This window comes from Antrostomus carolinensis, unplaced genomic scaffold (assembly GCF_000700745.2).
Source record: "Antrostomus carolinensis isolate BGI_N321 unplaced genomic scaffold, ASM70074v2 scaffold4117, whole genome shotgun sequence".
NCBI lineage: Eukaryota > Metazoa > Chordata > Aves > Caprimulgiformes > Caprimulgidae > Antrostomus > Antrostomus carolinensis.
Genome location: NW_010326500.1, coordinates 7,513 through 28,663, shown reverse-complemented (window position 1 = coordinate 28,663; position 21,151 = coordinate 7,513). Strand labels below are relative to the sequence as shown.

The window sequence follows — 21,151 nt, the reverse complement described above, 5'->3', positions numbered from 1 at the left end:
TTTTTTGGGGTTTTTTTTAGAGTAACTGCACTATCAAAATTAACTGCAGATGTCATTCAAAGTTATTTGAATGAAAGTGCTACTGACAGTTTATGTATATGATGCTATGGTCAGTCTCAAAATATTCCCAGGAAGAAGTGCCAAGTTAGACTTTACAACTGAAGCTGAGGAACACAGAGAGTAAAGATCTCTGAACACAGCTGAACAAACATATATGATCTCTTTGTATCTGTTCCCTTCTCAGCAAATTCAGCATTTTTGTTCCACATTTCACAGTCAGTAGGATAAGAATTCTATGGCACTAATCAGGTCTGCCATAAAAGGTGAAAAAAGTCATTTAACCACAGATCATCCAACTCCTCACAAAAAAATTAAACAAAATTACAAAAAGAAATTAAAACTTTCCAGAATGGTTTTCATTTAAAAAGAAAAAAAAAATACCTTCAGCTTCAGATGACTCTTCGGTTTTGGCTCCAAGCATATTAGCAGCAATATTCACCATACTCAGGATAGCATCTAAAAGAGATAACAACTAATCAAAGAGGACACATTCAGAGGGCCCAGAGATCAGCGCCACTGAACAACCTGCTATTTTGTACCACTTGCTTGAAACAAATCAAAGCATAAGGACATAAAAAAATCTGGTCATTCTGTTACACTGGATGTCTCTGATAAGTTTATAAACTAGAAACCTCTGTTTGAAAAGCTGTATCTAACCTTTACCAGCTAGACCTTCTAACACCAATGAGAAGTACTCACCGATCTCTTAATCCACTGAAACCAAGGAACAGTAAGATAAACACAAGACTATTCAAGCATGAAATTTTCTGACAATCTGTGTGTGTGAACCACTGAGGTCCCAAGCCAGAAATTTAGAGCTTGAACACTCAAACTCAGGAGGTCTAATAAAGACAGGCTGGATCACTTGTCATAATAGCACTAAAGTAGTGAGTCAAGAAATGCTACTTGCTAGATGAGCAAGGCAGAATTCTGCCTTTGAACACAAGATGTCCACAGAAGGACAGGCACAGAAGACTAAAGATTCACTCAAATCAAGCTGGACTCCATCATTTGGCATCATACCTCCTTCCTTAATCCCAAATCTTTCTTTCAGCTCTGACACTGCTGCAACATAACAATTCTAAATATTTTAAGACTTGAAGAAGAAAATCTACACTTTACAATCTGTTACTTGAATGCAATCTAGATCAGATACAGTTTTTTCCCCCAAAAAAAATTCACAGAAGTAAATGCAGAGAGTAAATGCAAGTGTTCTCTATCAGCACATATATTAGATACAGTTCTCTCTTTGGCACTGATAATGAAAGAAACATAATTGTCAGGCTTATTTAGAAGACGAGGAACAGGGAAAGACCACCTTACCGTAAGCATGCAAAAGTTAGCTCAGTGTTCCCCATTTCTCCCCTACCCACCCACATACTTCTGTACTGCGCATCACATGGATAAGTTCATAAAGTTAGAGAGGCATTTTTGTAGTAATGACAAATTTCTTACACTCCAGAAAGTTCAGAACCCTGGTTCTGCCTTTCCTCCAAAATGTGGCATGAATTAACACATATTAACATATTATTATTATTAACATATTATCTGGGGTTTTATTCTTTGAAAAGTCATGATAAACAAAAGAAGTTAAACTTGGAAGTATAAATGGTTTCTTATTATTGATGGAAAAGCAGAAAAAGAGGGAGAATTAAGAGTTGGTATAGAAGCCTGTCAGTCTAGTGGAATGGCAGAACAATGAGCTACCCTCACAGGTCGGACTAGTAGAAGACTGCAAAATACTTCTTATGAGATTAAAAGTCTGAGAAGCCCACTATATCCTCCCCAGAGGCCACTCTTCCTCACTGTGTATCAGTTTAAGAGAAATGATGTAAAATCAAAGTCCATCACTTTTGTCCAAGCACGCACTTATAAAACCCAACCACAAAGAAACAATACTTACACAGTATTCCTTCAAAAAAGGAACACTGAGTACCCTGCCACAGATTAAAGGTCTCAGTAACAAGATCCACTAGCCAGAACTAAATAATGGTCACTGTAATGTTTCAGTGCTCAGCTGCCTTTCTAAAAGCACTGTCAATAATTGTGTTTCAAATCTCCTCATCATAGCTTCAGTACTCTTAAAGAAATCATAGAAAAGTCTCTCTCACTCAGACAGTGAAAAAAATCTTGCAATACTGCACTTGCAGACAGAACATGTGACAAGACAGCTTGAAGAGAGCAACTCTGAAAGTCACAGATAAGAGATAAGCACTGTCAGGGAAGAATGTACTGCCTTCTCTCATCTGTCAGAGGCTAATGTTTAGAAATAAATTGCCTTTTCCACTATTTCCCCTCTGAAAACTGCTCTACACTCTGCAGTATTCCTAGCTGTCTTCTTAAGCCACAACTATGTTCTTGGAAATAGTAGCAAAGAACTCTGCAACCCTGACCCACTATGGGATGAAAGGAAAGCCTGAGCCCAAACAGCACTAATTATGAGTGCAAATCTACACTACAGTAACAAATCTTCACTAACTGAGACAGAAGGAAGAGAGTGACACAGCATAAGAGCTCTTTAGAAGCTAAAGTTGTGTGGTGGCTGATACTATGCTAAGTAATTCAGCAGTGAAGAATACCATTAAAACTGAAAATTCAAGTATTCTTAGCCAAACAAACCCCACATCTGTCAGTTTTCCAATGGAAAAGTAACAGGAGAGTCAAGAACCGTTAATTCTCTTAAAAAAGATACACAGCTCTTATTGTGAGAACATAGAGCTACAATATTTACATAAAGCCTTCTCAGAAACAGTGCTCTCCATTCCTTCCTTTCAAGTTGTACAAAGTAAATCTCTATATTGCCTCCTATAAATAAAGCACCTTAATTAAGCACAGATTTCCAAGTTCTGTATAATTAAGGTTCTACTGCACTTTATTACTGGTTATTTACAGCCCCATGTAACATTCATATTATTTTAAGTGCTCAGCATCCTTAACTACAGAAAGTGAAGTTTCCAAAAAACAGAGATCTGGAAAGTTCTATTTCTAGAACACTAAGAATGATACCCCAAGTTCAACTTGTTACTATTTATTCCTATGCAATTAAATAGGAATCATAATAAATTCTTTTAGCAGAAAAATAAGAAAGTCGTAGATGTTGCATGACAAAATATCATTGCAATTTCAAATATCTCATTTTGTTTCAGCACAGCAATAATTCTTCTAATAAATCATACTCACTTGTAGCAGAACCAAGGAGATTTTTTGAAGATTTTTCTTCCCCTGTATTGTAATCCAACAGATAATCTATGTATAAAGAAGAATACTTATGAATACCAAAATTAAAAGTGTCAGGGGCAAAGAAAATAAACCTTAAGATTTAACATGTCATTCAGCTCTGTCAGTTTGACAGTGTGAAAATAAAACAACAGAAATATAGTTAAAGGATAGAAATTACATATTGAAATATCAAGCTCCAAGCAATGAGAAATCCAAAGACAAGAAACTCAAAGCGATTCAGGGGTTCACGATTCAGTTTCCCCAGGATTCATGACATAGATACAGCAAACAGCTCACTGAGCTGCATATAGGGTTTTTCCCTCTCCTCCTCCTGAGAGCTGGAGGTAGGTGTTTCCTTATTTTTCACTTAAGCACCAAGTCTGCAAGTCAAAATAGGCACCTTCCCAATTGCTTGCAACATTGATCATGCAAATAATCTCAGGAAATGGGCTATGGACACCAAGAATAAAGCTGTTTCATGTGAGCTGCTTTGATTATTTTAGTTACCCTTTACTACTGTCAGCACATGAAGATACAGTTGCCTAGTCTGCCAAGTGAAATAGAGACTTATTACTGGCATTTTAAAGTATCCCTCCAAAGAGTTACAACACATAGTTTAAAACTTAAAAGGATTGCTGGATAAGCCCAGAAATGCTGAAATACTGTCAGCAAGACTAAGAACAAATTTAGCAGTTAAATCATTTAGCATACAAAGGAAACAAGGAGTCACCAGACTAGCACAAGACATGTCTGAATGGCTCAACACAGAAATTATTTGCTTACCATAATCTTCATCAAAGAGTTCCTGTCGTTCAGACTGATACTGAGAATCAGCTATTTCTTCATACTCTTCAACCATGCTAGTACCAAACACCCTATGAACAAAGTTTCAAAATAAAAACTTAATACTAGTCTCTTAATAATGTAATTACCTGACATCTTGATAATTAGATAAGCAATATTAACATTATATAACATATAGCAAATAAATGAGATAAGCAACAGTTGCCTTCAGTTAACCAAGACCAAGCAGCAGCTATGCTTATTTTCTCAAACTTGTATTCACAAAGTCCACTGCATGCTTTCAAGTGCTGCACCAAAACAAGATCCTGTTTTTAATTCTAATAATTCCAAAAGAGACTTTTCCCTCCTTTTGAACTCAAACTTCATATATAGTGTTCCTTGTCTTAAGCTCTTCATGAGCTCTTACACCTCCTCTTCAGTTTCACCTTTGACTAACTTTGGGAGTACCTATTCATGACTACCTCACTTTGCATGCTATCCTCTCTGACCTGCTCTGCCAAAATCCAATCAAATCAATCCAATTTAAAGCAGTCTTGTGAACTGAAAATATGGTTGGCTTACAAGATGAGAGTTCCCAGGTTCAAATCCTGACACAGCTTTGAAAGGAAAGTGGAAATGGTTTTTTTATGAGCAGTACAGAGGCTGACTATTCTCTGAACTACACACACACAGTTGTTCTGATTTAGGTATTCCAAGCATTACTAACTATATGTATCTGCCATGCAACACAGCAGCTTCTCAGAAGCACTCACCACACCTGCTCTTTTTAGTTCAACACTTGTCCCTTGTTTTGCTTGGTTAGCCTTGAAACGCTCATGTCCTCCTGTAAGGCTGCTCATGCTCTTGTTTCCTAACACCCCCCCTGCAAATATAAACTATTCCTTACATACAGGAGAATCAAATCAAAAGATTCAAACCTTATTTAACAGATGTGAAGCATGCTATGCAGCAGGTAATTTAGGCCACTACTTCAATTCACAGTATTTCCAAACAACTTAAACTGAAAACTTGAATTTGTTGCCCAGCTATTATTAAAACAAACCAATCCTCACTGCAAGGAGGGAGAACAACAAAGCAAAACACTTAAGATATTACCTTATAAGACTTAAAGGACAAAAATGTTCCGATCCAAAGTGCGATATCAACTCCACCTAAAGAATAAAAGGTACTTAAAACTCCAAAGACCCACAGAGTCAAGAGTTTAACATATACATCCAATTTTGAAATTGCTAGTTCTGTTTACTCAAGGGATTTGTAGATTGCCCATAACAGAAAAGCCTCTGAATGATTTGTTCTTGCCATGCATTAAAGTGCTGAGTCGCAGCAGAGAACACCCCAAACCCCATGCATTCATCATTCCAAAAGAAGAGATTGCTAACCTTTATGTACTTGATGAACATCTGAAGCGAGAGAAAGGAAAAGAAAAAAAACAAAACAAAACAAAAAGAGATGTCAGTACAAAGGCTGAACACATGCCACAGGCAACTACAGAGTTTTGTTGTTTTTAATTCAGTATTGTAAATGCCTAAGATGACAAGTTATGAAGGATAAAGTTGCAATACCTTCGGTATCTGCCTTAGGTAGCAAGATTTCATCTAGCCTTCATACCTTGCAGATAGAAGGTAACATGCATCATGTGTTTTATTGAAGAACTTAAAGTTACTCCATTTTTCTACATAGTACGATTGCAGACAGAATACTGAAGTGTGTTAAATTTTTTAAGTGTGTTTTTTCCCCTTATAGAGCACAGATTACAGAAAGTTAATTGAAAGGAAAAAATCCTTCATAGCATGCATTCTCTGTTCTGCTGCTGCTTCAAGTTCAATGTAACATGCTTCAATTTATATAAACACTACTGAAGAAAATAGATAGAGCTTCTGATGATACATTTGGAGGCTTCAGTCATCAATGTATTTCTATATTTATTTAATCTAAATTAATTTGCAAGTGTAGAATGCATTTATTAAACCTGTACGTAGATACTACCAGCGAAGGACTATAATAATCTGCAAGTGAGATCAATTACTCCCATAAAAGCACTCTTACAAAAAAATTCCATTATTTTTGATAAAAGTTCATTAAAAAAAAAATCAAACTTTCTGAAAAATTGTTTGGACTCTTCTTCTGTAGACTAAGCACACTTAGAACTTGCTTACGTTTTGTGGTATAAAGTAAAAAAAGTAGAGGACAAGCCTTTGAAAATTTTACCATGCTACATTATTCAAGGCAGAACACTGTATCTGCCAAGTGATTAAGTGCTGAAGCATCCAGTGTAATTCTGGAACTTCAGTGACAAGCAAGATTCCAGCTACCTTAAGGCATTAATTCAGCCAGAAAGCAGAATTAAAAATAAAGGAAATGTTTATCTTGTGACTCATGCAGAATTCCTGGGTAGAGAAGTTAGATAACTATCATTCATAGCTACTTCTTTCTGAAAGCACAAATCACACTTCAGTAGCACAAACCAAAAAAAAAAAAAAAATTTTTTTTTTCTTTTTTTTTTTGGAAAGCACCATAATTGGCAGATAACACATCACTGGAGAGAACCCCGAAGTCTGTATTTTATTTTAATTTAAACCCCCACTACATCTCAGTATTTTCACAAAAGCTTTTATCCCAGTCCAAGTACAACTTCACTTATGGAGTTTTATTCTCTTTGAGTCCCCCCAGCAAAGATGGCTTGCAGCAAGCTATTTTGAAGGTGGAGAGATCACAGCAAGTGCTCCAGTAGCCGTAAGCCTAAATAATTTGCATGAGTCGCAGTTATGATTGAATAACTGCAAAACTGCACTTGGAGTCGATTGATTCAAATGCTTGTTCTTTTAGATCCACTTAGAACTGTACAGCAGAATATAGCACACAAGTATTAAGAATATGCATATTCTAATCTGTGCTCCAGGGAGCACGTGTGTGTGTGTGTATATATATATATATATACACATATATATATGTATGTATAAAGCAGGTACAGTAAAGAGACAAAATAGGTTGGTACTTCCAATCTTATATTCATGAGACAGTTGGTGAAGTCAAACAGATCAGAACACTGTCTGGATTTTTCTTAATTCAGATAGCAACTAAGTATGTACTTGGACACAAGGTAGTAAGTGCTTCCCAGGATCCTCTCAGCTACCATTATGAGGAAGGTAACACACTCGTGAGTGTGGGTGAGGGTTTAGCACATGGCCAACCACACCAGGGCCACTAACAAAACTAGTGCAATTAATGATAAAGCATGCTTTGATAACATGTTTCTCTGGATGCTCTCTTACACAGAGCACACCCAGCAAACCCTTCCTTTCCCAAGAAGCATGGATGCTTTTGCAGTGTTACCTTAACGTATTTTGCATACATCTGTTCATCCAGAGGAAAGCTTTGAACATTTCTCTCATCTCTGGCATGGAAAGTACCTAATTTAATCCATTTGTTCGTTGGATACCTAGAAAAGAAATAGTGGAATCAGCTAATGAAATGCAAGAACCCAATGTTTACAGACATTTGCTGAAGTTTATCAAAATGCCTTTTCACAGAAAAAATACTTATTTTTTTCAGTTGCAAGTTTCTTTTTATAGAAAGAAGAGTTGCAAGATAGGTTAGTCCAACACAAAACCTCAGCAGTACCTTTTCACAAACTTAAAACAGTGTGCAAGCCCTTGAAGGATAAAATCTATACTTAATCCAATTAATGAAATTCAACCAGACTACAGTAAAGTTTCTGGAACTGAAAAAGTCACCTCAGATGAACACTGAAGAACATGACACACAAGTGACAGGTTGTAAAAATTATTGTAAGCAAGCAAAAAACTGTGACCAAAGCTGTGACCAAACTATTTCCAAGAGCTGGAAATAGGCAGCAGGTCAAGTGTGGAAAATCAGAATCCACACACTCCGAGCACTGAAGAAAGCGAGTTTTTTGATACACTGTGTGAACGTCTCCTCTTTCACATACCAGAGCAAGCTGCTCACTCCCAAAAGTACTGGGGGTACAACATTGCCTAAAATACAATAAAGCCACCCTTTCATCAGCCACTCAGCCAACCAGTAGTATTCTTACCTCTTCCACTTCCTCAATAATGTACTTTTTATTTTGTAAACAGTTTGGGAGTTTTTTGGTCAGAGTTCAGCATTGAAGACAGTTTAAGCCATGTGAAAATGGTCTGAAGGACAAGGAAGGGCACAGGCCACAACCCCAGTGGCATTCTGTTAAGGCATGTGCATTTTACACTCTGCCATCCACTGTATAATTTTTACTGCTTCATTGCTACTTATCAACAATTTTTTCCTTTTCATTTTTAAGGTGGCAAAGAAAAAATACAGGAAGCATGGAAAGAATTCAAGCCATGTATCCTAGGAATCCACAGTTGTCTTTCTATGTGAAAAAAAATGCTAGTAACTTATAATACACATAAAGAAAACCCGTATAATTTTACAATTAATTACACCTTGCATAATAACAGGCATACAGAGATCATGTTTTACAGAACAATTCATTTAATTATTTCATTTTTCATTAAGAAGGGCAGGTTTTGATAACTTACCTGTCACTAATAGACACCAGAAAGTCTTTAGGAGTGGAAGAGAATAATTCGTGATTTGCAATGTCAAGTTGCTTTACTTGGACTGGTTCACAGAGCTCAATAACAAACCTTGAAGGCAAAAAGGAAATTAAAAGCACTTTTCCTTCCACAGTTACAACCCACAGACCTTTACCTTGTTACTGCATCCTTCACTAGGTACAAAAGAACACTATAAAAATGCTGTACAATAAGGAGGTGTCACTTGTTGCTCCCTTCAAAATCACTAGTGACATTTACCTGCATATCCGCCTTAGTAACTCTAGATAGCACCTGCAGCTGCAAAGCTTCATTCCTCTTGTACTCAAAGACATAAAGTCACAGAACTAAAAACTAAGGATAGCAAACATAATTTAAATCACACCTGAAAATACCAGTTAGTACATGGTAGATGCTGATCATATATCCTACAATTATTTGACAGCTGAGGAAAGAAACCAAAATCTTTACTTGAACACTCAGTGCTTTCTCTTCTGCAAGATTATAATTATGCAAAACCTACAAACACTGAAGTGAATGAAGTTGTCCCTTAAACTTACTTCTCATACCAGAGACAGAATTATATGGGGGATACAATAAATCCACTGTTAAATCAGTCAAAGTTCCTTACACACACATTTCAGGCAGAGACACACTAAGGTCAAGTCAGTCCCATACGATACCCAACACTCCCACTGCAATGGTGAACTATAACCACTCCTGTCATACAAGCAAACCTCAGTAACCTACCAGATTTTTGTACTGCAAGGATTTAGCATATAAAGATCCATGTTTTCCATCAAAATAGCTGAAGTGCTCTGTATAAAGAAGAGAATTAGTATTTTAAATTGTATGGTAGACACTAATGCAGCATCAAGGGTTTTTCCTCTCTTTCCAATAATAAGTTTTATATTAATTATATAGACTAATACCAAGTTTAAAACATTCTAAGCAAGATAACATACAGGAGACAGTATGCCATACTACTTTTGTGCAATCACAGATTATTTACTATGGTGAGCTATTTAATACAACTTTGTTCAATTTTTGTACTGAGTGCTCCGCTCCCCCTTCCAAATTTACTTGAAGAGTAAATTTCTCTGTAGCAGTCCCTCATAAAACAAGGGACATACCATGGTTTATGTTCAATTTTTTAAATCAAAAACTGAAGAAAAAAAAAAAACACAAAAATAAAAAGACTACTTCAGAAATTAGCATCCAGTTTTAAGTTTTGTACTACCTCTTGCATAAGAGTAAACTGAAATAATATGCACTAATAATTAGTAAATGCTTACCTTTGCCTCTGGATTTGCTGCCAGAATTTTGGCACCACACTCTACAGAGGCATAGTTATTTCTATTTTTCTGGACCTTTTTTGTGGAATGCTGCCCACCAACTGCAGAAGGGTGCATTGACTGACCTAGGAACAAGAAAATATTGCTACTGTAACACACCACACAAACAAACAGTCTTTTCACTTTCAGAGAACTGCTGCTCACTGCTTTTATATAATAAATGCTATCAATTATGTAGTTGTAGTAGAAAAATGAAGTTCCAGGCTGCATTCCAAATTCAGACAGTTTCACTATTCAGATTTGAGGCAAGATAAAAGTGGTCTGTATTTAGGTCAAATCAATTAATTCTGAGCTTACTCTTTTCTTTCTCCACTTCCATGACTTTCTTCTTCCATTCATCAAATGTTGGAATGTCTTCAGGATCCTTTGGAGTTATCACTGATGTAGGGTCAATTTCTCCTGTTTTCTTATAGTCTTTCTGCAAAAGAAAGAGCCATCAATTGTGAATATTTTCAGTAACAACAGTGAAAACAAAGATGAACTTTAAGGTGTTTTTTTTTTTAAAAAAAAAAAAAAAAAGCAGCATGCTCTCACCAAGTCAACAGCAGATACATAATTCGAACCCATGTTAAAAACTTAGTGCCAGGGTACAAGGTAAACTCACAAGCCAGAAAAAACAGGTAATGATTTCCTCACAGAATTAAAGATTCTTTCAGTGAGATGCTGGTAATTTTTGTGTCTAAACTAATACATTTTAAGTAAAACATAAGGATTCTGTCTCATAAAACATCTGCTTTTTCTTCGTTGGTCAGGACAGAATTACAGAGGTCCCCTGGAGTTTCGGAACACCTCAGAAAACAGCAGAATGAGATACAATTTAGAAATGTTTTAAGAAAACAGCAGAATGAGATACAATTTAGAAACGTTTTTATTGTTTAATGATCAAAGAAACAATGTTTTGGACTTGCCTGACAAAGCAGCAATCCTTTTAAGTTAGCCATATGCTATACCATTTCAGGTCTTAACTTTTCCTTTGTACAAACACATTTAAGAACACCACCAGATATGTGAAAAGCTTTTGCCAGACATTACAAGTGTAGAGGTTATTTTGTAGACAACACTTCACAGGTAGTTTCCAGAATGACTGCTTTGTGGGTTGACATTTTGTCTGCACTTAAAGCAAGAATTATTTCACATATAGTTCTATAGCTGAAAGTCCTCCAAAAAAGAGCCAAACCCACATATTTCAACAAAAATGACAACAGAATTCTTCACACAACTACACTACAACAGAACTTTAGATCTGGCATACCCAAAAATACACCTCCACATATATTTAGAAATGAGAGGACCTAAAAAACCCCTTTATCTTCCTCTCCCAAAAAAGTTCAGGACTTAAGATCCTCCCTGGACTATGACAAAAATAGTAAGTCAAAAAACTGACTAAAGCAATGCCAAATCATGCTCTTGCTTAACTATGACATCAGGCCAATGCCATAATTATTTAAATTGCAGTCTTTAAAGCATTAGGTTAAATAAATAAAATCTTGGCTTTTTTTTATAATGGTTTACACCAATTTGTTCATATGAAGTTCCTTAGAAGACTCTTCCTGACTGCATGTAATTACTTTAAGGCACACTGTACTCTGTTTAATAATCCTGGGGGAAAACTTCTTAAGTTTTAAAAGAGAGCTATCCAAGTTATTAGTAACAGTTTAAATGTGATCAAAAATAGAAAAAAAAATTGTATTGCCATGGCCTTGGTCATTCTTTACCTTTTTAAAAAACATAAGCTTTAGAAAGTGTCTCACAGTAAGAACATAACAGTAGTCATACAATTAACTATAAAAGACCTGTGTAGCTAAGTATCCTGCTTTAACAGTGGTCAAATAAGATACCTAGGAAAGAATAAACCACAACAGACATTTTGTATTTCCTCCAAGTGTCATCTCTGTCTCTAGCCACCTGCTTCCTACTCAGGAACTTCTTGACAGTCAAGATCCAATCCTCAAATTTCTCTTCTACAAGCTTACCTGGAGCTTGCAATCAACCCCCCGCCCCCGCATTCAGCATCCACAGCACCCTGCAGGAAGTTCCAGCTTAACTATCTGCTACATGAAGAACATTTCTTCTGGATTCTGCCCCAGATAGTTTAATTTCCCAAGTATTTGAAGAGTCTTAGCTCAGAAAAACCTGTGCTGACCGATTAGCCTTGCTGCCTTTTTCTCCCAGTTTATTATACACTTGCTGAGACAGCAATATCAGAACTGCACACAGTGCTCAGAATGCGAGGGCTGCGCATTTGTACAGTGGCAATCAGAACAGCGATGGATATCTCTCATGTTTAACAACGCTGACACCTTATCAGAGGTCGTTATGCTCCTGTGTGTACTGAGTGGATGTCAGCACTGCTTACCTCCCTTTTTAAGTTCTCCGAGGCATTCAGAGCAGATTTTTGCTCATCTGCCCCCTTTTCAGCTGCAGAAACTTTTGACTCAAACTCGGATTTTGTCTTCTTTCCCTTGCCATGTGAAGATGATATGTTTTCTATATGCTGACCTGCAAGGCTGAAAGTTTTAAGAGTATTAGAACCTATAAAATAATCACATTTTCAGCCATATGCAATCTTAAACACACAAACACAAGTGCAGATAAGCAAGCACATGCAATTATTTGTTGCAAGGCCAGGACAGAAAAGAAGAGTTATCTTTAAATTATTCAGACTCACAACCTACTTCAATACTCACCTTTCTGGTGGACTGACAAAAGAGGAAGGCTCACTCTGAGGGTCAGCCTCAAGTGTCCCACCAATATCACAGTCAGGTTCTGACTGCTCAGCTTCACTAGAGCTGACTACAGGGGTATCAGCACGGGAATTTTCTATTGCACTGAAGGGAAAGAAATAACATGCTTTTTACCCTTCTGATAACACAAGTAACGCAGCTAATCAACCACATAACTTAGAATATTTGAAAGTTTTAAAAAAGCAACAGTTTCACAGAAATAATTAAGAGGAATGACATATGCTATACTTGTGGAACTGCATTCTCAGCTGTACCCATGCAAGAACAGAATTAGCTTTTCCAGCCTAATTGTGCCAGCAAAGGAACTCAGAGCTAGCTTCTCATCTCCCAGAACTCTCATCTAACATCTTACTCAACACTGCAATGGGTAATTTTTCCCATCATCACTACAAACTAAGAACAGCTTTACAGCTACCTTACTGCCAGCAATTTTCCTTCTCAACAAAGGAGTCAAAACACAGGACTGAGTTGCATCACTAAAAGCTCTTAATGTTCCCAAGTCAGTGGGCAGCAGTCAGAACAGAACTTGGCTAAAACTAGAGGAAAAAAGGGATGGCATAATGAGATATAGTAGAGACAGTCAGACTTCATTTCCACTAGGTTTCTAGTGGAATAAAAATGAGGTAAGCCAGCAGACCATTATCCAAGCTGCATAAACAGCACAAACTAGCTAATCTGCCCCCATGCTTTACTTCCTCCCTCCCCAGACTGAACACACTGCATCAGAGAAATCCTAAGGCAAAAAATTAGAAGAAAGTCTCCCTACATATTATTTAGGAATGATGGAATGGGTGGGGAAGAGCAGATGGACAAATAATAACTTCTGTGACCTTCCTCCCTTCTCCAGTAGCGTGATGACTTCCATATTGATCTAGAAGGTTATAAATCAGGTCTAAGTAAAATTCTTTATTCTGTCTCCTAAATTTCCACATAAGCTTTCTTCAACAGCACCATTAAATCAGGTTAATCCAGTATCATGATACAGAGCTGCAAAAACACAAACAGCCTTTCGGCAACTTAAAAGGGGATCTTTTTAGTTCTCTGGCTGCTACAGTCATCAACAGAAGCAGCTGTAACAGACACAGGGAACCAGTTTTAGTAGCTTTCATATGACAAAAGTCCCCACAGTATAAAACAAAAAAACCTCATAGGTATTCAAGACTTTTCACTATGTAGCAAAATCTAACAAACACCAGGAGTACAATAATTTATTAGCTACAAACAGGGAGCAGTTTCTCTGAACACTCCAAAACACACATATCTGAGATGTGCATAGTTTAGCTCTGCATGTAATGCTTTAATGACTGAAGTAAGGTTGACCACTACACTTAAAATTAAAAAGCTCCACATATTCTTGATGTCAGTGAAAGGATGACAGTATGAGTAATTGTCAACTGAATAAAATATGAGATAAGTATGAACTTAAAAATACTCTGATATCAGGGTGTACCTGACTGGCCTCAAGTAACTCATTTTGGCAGAAGGTGAGTAGTACAAGCCTAAAAGCTGTGGTGCTCCCTTTCCTTTGGGTACTTTCATTTGTTAGCTTTGCCTTCATTTGTGAAGTGTGTTACCAAGCTCACTTTGTATGGCAGCTGCCTTTACTTGCAGCCAAAAAAAAGAGCTGTGATAGTTTAACTGAGCTGGCAGCCAAACAAGATACAGCCACTTGCAGTCCCCCTCCTTCCACAACCAAGGGAATCAGAAAGAACTGGAGGGGTAAAGGCAAGGACACTTGTAGGTTGAAATAAGAACAATTTAATATGCAATATCTTATTGGCATATCCAACTGTCAATTCTGGATTTTGCTAACTGCTACACTTTCCCCCCCAAGTCCTCTGCACTTGCAAACTACCCAAACACCATGTCCTTGTACCTTATCAACATTCTTCTCATAAGAAATCCCACACTGAAACCAAAACACAGTGTTTTCTAGCTACTAAGAAGAAAATAACTCTATCCTAGCAAAAATCCAGAGAGGAGCTCAGTTTATTTTTCAAGAAGTTTTCTCCAGATTAGGTCTGGATAGAAAAGCTACAATCAGAACTGTCCTGAAAAAAATTCATTACAAAGTAAAAATAGTTTGGAATAAAATTACTTGTAGAATATTTTGACTAAGATGTTCTGCTGGAATATCAGACCAGTAACACCTAAGGGAGCTTTGTTACACTGATGGGAATCAGCATCTAAAACAGGAAAAATGCTTTATAAAGTTAACAAATGCAACCGAGTCTTTTTAAAGGTCTCGTTTAACTGTGGTGTTGGACCACAGCTGTTTTGGATATTAATCCATACAAAAAGAGACTACCTAGTACTATTTAAAGCTAAACTGAAGTTTGAAGTGTCCTATACTCATTTTACCCTTTCTTCCTGTAAATGGTACTAGTGTCAGAATTCTACTGCCAAGCACTAACTAATACCTCAAGTGATCCAAAACAAGTTTCCATTTTCATTGTTCAAGCCTTCACAGTTCATCATTCCAGTATTCCCAGCTATGACAGCAAGTCTATTTTCAACAATAGCAAGATATCAAGCTGAATGTTCAAAAGAAAATAAGATCCTGAATCTCCTTTTAAGACCTAACAATAGCTGGACTTACAACATGTTACACAAGCAAATCAGTACAGTAGCCAACAAAAGCTATGAAAAGAAACATGCTGAAATTACATCCCAGTTCTGCTTTATAAAAACTGTGCATTTGGGAAGCTTGATTTTTGAAAACTTGTAATTAAAACACTATGAAGAAGCAAAAGGTGCTTAAGTATTACCCTAGCAGACAAGATTTCCAAACCTTTTCTATAGTAAAGAAACTAAATTCGGTCAACCAGGAGACCTGGACTCTTTAAAAAAAAAAAAAAAAAGAAAATGCCAAAGAACAAGTCTACTTCATTTTTAAAGTGTTCAATTTTTATCTACCAAAATATTAGACCTTTATCAGCAGACAAGCAGAAGAATATATTCCCCTTAGCACACACTAAAAAGCCCAAGAGAATTTTGTGAAAGTACCTAGAAGTATATATACAGGAATCTCCATACTACAGTTCACATTTGATAGCACAGCATTCCACAAAAGAAGGGAAACAAAACTAAGCACATCAACTCTTGAAGACTACCTGCAGCAGAGATGGCTCTGCAAGACTCTAAGGACCACAATTACAAACTGTCTTGGTTGTGTTTATACTAAAATTTGCTATTTCATCAAAAGTCTCCTTAGATCAGAGCTTATTTAAGACTGCTCTGTTGGAAGTCCTCGAATAAAATTCTGCAAAGTTCTTCCTTAACTGAAAGCAGAGGCCATCACTAAAGCAGCCTTGAGGCTTGTTATCACAGATGTGAAAGCACATTTGTGAAGGGCAGGAATCCTAAAGACAAGGAATGATGGAATGGGTGGGCTTTTATAGTACAGATTATCTAGCACATAAAAGACATTGTATTTTTTTCTGTCAGAACAATAGCTTAGAAACCAATAATGGCAATAGCATGACACTTTACTCAAGTACACAACTCTCAATCCACACACTGAGTAAATGATGACATTCTATTAGCATGGACACCATAAACCAAAGTACAGTAAAAGAATCATGTGTAGCAGTCTAGTCTTATCCCTACCCAAGCTGAAGAGGTAACCCTTTTAACAACATCACAGTGATATTCTCTCAAAGACCAAAACAATAAATTAAAAAAGCTTACTCAGGCTGCGAGACTGAAGGTATCTCTGAGGTAGGTGAACTGGAAATATTTTCAGTGCTTGCAACTATGCTAGATGAAGCTTCATTTAAATCTACTGAAGGTGGAGTCTCAACTTCAGGCTGGCTTGCTTCACTCATTTCTGCAGCCTGTGAAAACATTACAGATGAACACATTCTTTTCAAAAGTTGAATAGGAAAAGCATTCATACAACAACATCTAGTATGGAGTTTTAACAGTTCAGTAGTTCAGATTTCTGTCATCAGTGAACCTGAAAACCAGACAGCAAGACAGCCAAATAAACTTTTTTTTCTTCATAAACCTAGGTGTTACTCAGTACTACTTTGGGATAGTTGAAATACTCTTCCATAGTCTGCAATAATAGTGTAAAAATATGAACTGGAGAAGGCATGTGCAACAGCTTCCTCAACCATGCATCTCTATAGAGAAACAGTAATGAGAAAATAAGCCTGAACATTTCAGCAACTGAAGCAGATGGTTCTATTTGCATGCTCCGTTACAATAAAATTTAAGTGTACTATTTGCATGCTAAGCTTAATTTTGGGGAAGTCTTTCAGTTTTATCACTGCAATGGAAGTCTGAAATGACTTAGAAGTCTGTTCCAAGTTGTAGCTGAACAAAGAGAAATCACTTATCACTTCTTAGAGTCTAGTAGTCTTGAATCTTATTTATTCTAAGTCTTCAGTTTTCATGAGCCCTTGCAAATCATAAAAATAAAGCTTTGTAAATGTGAAAGAATACATAACCACTGAAACAGGTCAGATTAATTCTTACACCAATAGAAAACACTATCAAACAAGACCCTCTTGCTAATAGCTGGATTACTCCAAGTCATCTAACTGAACATGAAGAGGTCTGGAATGTTTTACTACAGAATTACATATCTAAACCCTGCAATATATGTTCAGAAGTATGTCCTGCGTGTGTTGTCTTGTAATCTACAAACCAAAAATGTATATAAAATAATCTTTAACAGTGGGCTTTGTAACATTTACTACCAAGCACTGACTTAGTAGTATTAATGGCACATACAACTGAAAGACAACCCTTTTTCCACTTTAACAAAGGAAATGAAACTGACAGAAGCCATGAAGGATCAAAGCTCAAATGGACTGCTATGATCACCACGTTTGATCTACATAAAAGACTTCAATAAGAAGGTTTTTTTTGTTTTATTTATAAGGAGACATCTATACTTATAACATCCAATTTTAATTTGTCTTGGAAAAATTTGGCAGTACCTGCTGACTTATTATTACTTATGCACATAGGAAATGCAAGATCTGTTAGCTCACACAATTTTTCCTTCATTGGACACGAGTCTGACAGCAACCCTACGTGCAAGCAAGATGTGATAGATGGTTACTATGAGCTTTAGACAACCAAAATGAAACACACTGAAATCCAAGAAGCATTTGAAGACTGTATGGAGACAATGAATGAAATAAAAGTCTTGCCTGGTCAGATTTTGTGAAGTCTTCAAGTAGCTCTTCTGTAGAGTAACTCCGTGTACTTGAGCCTGCATGCTCAGACTCCAGTCCAGGACCAGCATCTTCCCCCTAGTACATAAAAGGTAAAACAACAGTAAGCAAGCAGTAACATAGGCCCTCTGTTCTAGTAAGAGGAGTTACCTTTGGTACAGGCTGAATAAAACTACCTTTACAACCACCAAAATACCAAGAAGTTAAGCTACATGAATCTTCAGAGCCACTGCCCACATACTTTTAAAATCTCATCTGAACAAAGACCACAGCAGGTTAAAACAATTCAGTTAAATCTTCACAGAAAAGACCATTTTAGCATTGTCTTAATTTGTTCAGTTTGTGCGCTAAGGAAAGTTAACCATTCTGCTATGACTTCCCACATTGACAAATCCATCCTATCCATGCCACCCAAAAATAGTAGGGAAAAAAATGATACTAAAATGACTTGTAACAGAAAACCATTAAAAAATAACACTTGGCACATTTCAGTTATAGCAGTCTTAGCAGCAGAACCAGGATAATTTCGCAATCCTGCTGCAACCTTTTAAAGCAACTTTCCCTTTTACAACTAAAGATTTACAATCAAATGCAGTGAATTCACAAAGTTAAAAAGAATACATACTTGAGAGGGAACAAAAAACAAAACAACAACAACAACAAAAAACACATACAAACAAACAAAAAAAAAGAAGAAAGGACTATCTAAAATCCTGTGGTCAAATACTGGAAGTTCTACTGTTCAGATCCAAAATGGGCTGCTATGCTATACAAGATTACATGATCATATTCATTTCAGAGAGTTAAGGCATACACTGGAAGAGGAGGGAATACAAATTTGAGCAGGCAAATCTAAAAACAAGACCTAAGCAACATTTTTCCACAAATATTATTAGCTCACAGCCTAGTTCCTAAGATTAAATAGCATCAATGCCTTGCAGAGAAAAGTGATCTAAGGAAAACTGATCAAAGGCTGCAAGACTGCTCTTTTTGAGCAGGACATCTCTGGCAGCATAGTTAGGAGTAACAGGCACATGCTTAAGGTTTTTCATACACTCAAGAGATTTTCTTTAATGAGTAAGAAGTACAGTGTATTCCACATCTTCAGGTTTAAGTTGAGAAAGCTGCTTAACAATGCAGACATGTTAACAGAATGAAGGGAAGAATGTTGCAAAAGAGATAGGAAAACACACACCAGTGGCTTTCCAGTCTCAAAGCTCACTTGATCTTTCCAGATTTATTACATCAGCCATTAAACTCGAGCGGGACATTTTTCAGGCAGCCAGAAGAACAGGACTGAATGCATTTGGCCACAAAAGCTGGCAAAAAAATTACAGCTACCCTAGATGCTGAAATGCTTAAGAAACCTACAGTATTTAAAGTATTTTTTTTTGGTCAGGCAGTTCTCCACTTGAGTCAATGAGAACGTTCAACATGCATTCTCCAGGTTTGATGCGGCATATAAAAGCTTTCTTGGAACGAGGACCATGATCAGCACTACTACTGATCAATGGAGGAAATGAAGACTAATAACATCAATATTACCCGTGCTTATCATAGAATTGATTCTTTACCTGTGTAAATAAATAATTGAAGTTACAATGACTTTCTGCTCAGCTGCTTGGGAACTCACTATGAAATTGCAACATGCAGAAACTTGTAATGGGTTAATCAAGGTGGGACAATTACACTCAATTTAACCTAAAGTGCTGAGTAATGTAAATAAGAAAGGGACAGAACCTCGTTTATTAGCATTTCACATGGGTATTTTAGCTTTGGTAATTTTTCTCAAACAGGACAAAACCAAACTGATGAAAACTGACTTAATAAAACAATTAATCTTAAATCTTCTATTTAGAATAGCAATCATTTGTGCACTGGGTTTTTAAACACATCACAGATGCAACTGGCACACTGTGGCTGAGACTCATCCAGGCTATCACATCTTATCACGCTCTCTACAGAACCACACACTATCCCTGATGACCACTTCTTCTAACATCTAGCACCCAAATAAAAAACCCTAAGCCACCATTACTATCTTTACTATTTGTCATCTGCTCCCCCATCAAAACTGCCCCACTGTAATGTCACATAACAGCAACAAACTTGAAGGAAAATGAAAACTTGGGAAGGTAACATCATGGTTCACAGAAACACTGAGTACATTAAACATTCTGGCCAACAAACAACTATGAATCAAATTGTATGAATTGTATGAATTTTTTTTTTATTTATAATCAAGTCAGACTGAGTAGCTAGTTAACATGATTTATTCAGCATACCTTTTCCTGGACATTTTCATCACCATTTGCCAGGGCACAAGCATCACCTGAAGCATATTGCACTGTCGATGAAAGACTGTCTTTACAAAAGACATGCCAAATAGGAAGCCTATTAAAAAAAAAAAAAAGAGAGAGAGTCAAAGTCATGATTTAAAATGAATAAATAATATTTTAAAATTCTTTCAGCATTGTCTCCCTCAACCTTTTTCAGTTATTCCCACGAGGTGCCTAAAAAAAAAGTACGCACGTACAGTTCATAGATATTAATGTATCAAAACTACTGGAGGACTTAACTCTAGGAAACTGGTAACTGAAAACATACTACAGATTTAATACTTCCAAAAGATACAACTATCAGCAAAACAGTTATTGGGGTGATATCAGCTTGACAGCTTATAGATTTGAGCTATTCTGACACAACGTGCAGTAGCTGATTTTGTTATTTTTCACAATTTCTTCCCAGTCTACTCCTCAACTCAAACATGATGTCTCAAGTCTCCCAAGAGCTCTCTAAGCAAGGGAAGGGAATAAGATGTCCTCTTGTATATGTGTGCATGCATGCATGCACCCACAGGAAAACCCGAGCTCTACTGCAACAGAGGATGAAGCAGGCAGGATGTACCATTCAACTGCTGCCATCAAGCTCTGACAGATCGTTAAGAACAAATCCACAGAATGCAAGACCACGTGAGACCAGTTATGCTGTGAGAAGTCAAATTAATCACCTTATCAGAACCATCACTATTCTTTTTTTCTTCTGTCTTTCAGTATTCTGCATATTCATTCAACAGGCTTCTTTAGTCACAGACTGATAAATTATATAACCCACAATAAGAAAAAACTGCCAAACGGCCTCGCACCTCTGCTAAGCATTTCTCTACACGTGGAAAGAAAACAAACATTAAAAGTGTTCATTTACTGAGAACAGAATTCCCCCTGAGT

At 36.7% G+C, this 21,151-nt stretch overlaps 1 protein-coding gene across 1 annotated transcript in view; it reads right to left on the bottom strand.

The window, feature by feature from the left end:
• Window positions 1-20,318, bottom strand: part of SUCO (SUN domain containing ossification factor) — a gene marked incomplete at its 5' end in the record, with an annotated part of 29,881 nt that extends 9,563 nt beyond the window's left edge. The window contains 15 exons of the mRNA XM_029085865.1: window positions 442-516; window positions 3,241-3,306; window positions 4,063-4,154; window positions 5,179-5,234; window positions 5,463-5,483; window positions 7,417-7,522; window positions 8,622-8,729; window positions 9,387-9,454; window positions 9,932-10,056; window positions 10,289-10,409; window positions 12,348-12,498; window positions 12,679-12,819; window positions 16,426-16,571; window positions 17,901-18,002; window positions 20,210-20,318. Coding sequence (XP_028941698.1) covers window positions 442-516; window positions 3,241-3,306; window positions 4,063-4,154; window positions 5,179-5,234; window positions 5,463-5,483; window positions 7,417-7,522; window positions 8,622-8,729; window positions 9,387-9,454; window positions 9,932-10,056; window positions 10,289-10,409; window positions 12,348-12,498; window positions 12,679-12,819; window positions 16,426-16,571; window positions 17,901-18,002; window positions 20,210-20,318 — 1,487 coding nt within the window. The remainder of the gene's footprint in view (window positions 1-441; window positions 517-3,240; window positions 3,307-4,062; window positions 4,155-5,178; window positions 5,235-5,462; window positions 5,484-7,416; window positions 7,523-8,621; window positions 8,730-9,386; window positions 9,455-9,931; window positions 10,057-10,288; window positions 10,410-12,347; window positions 12,499-12,678; window positions 12,820-16,425; window positions 16,572-17,900; window positions 18,003-20,209) is intronic.
• Window positions 20,319-21,151: the final 833 nt, after the last annotated feature.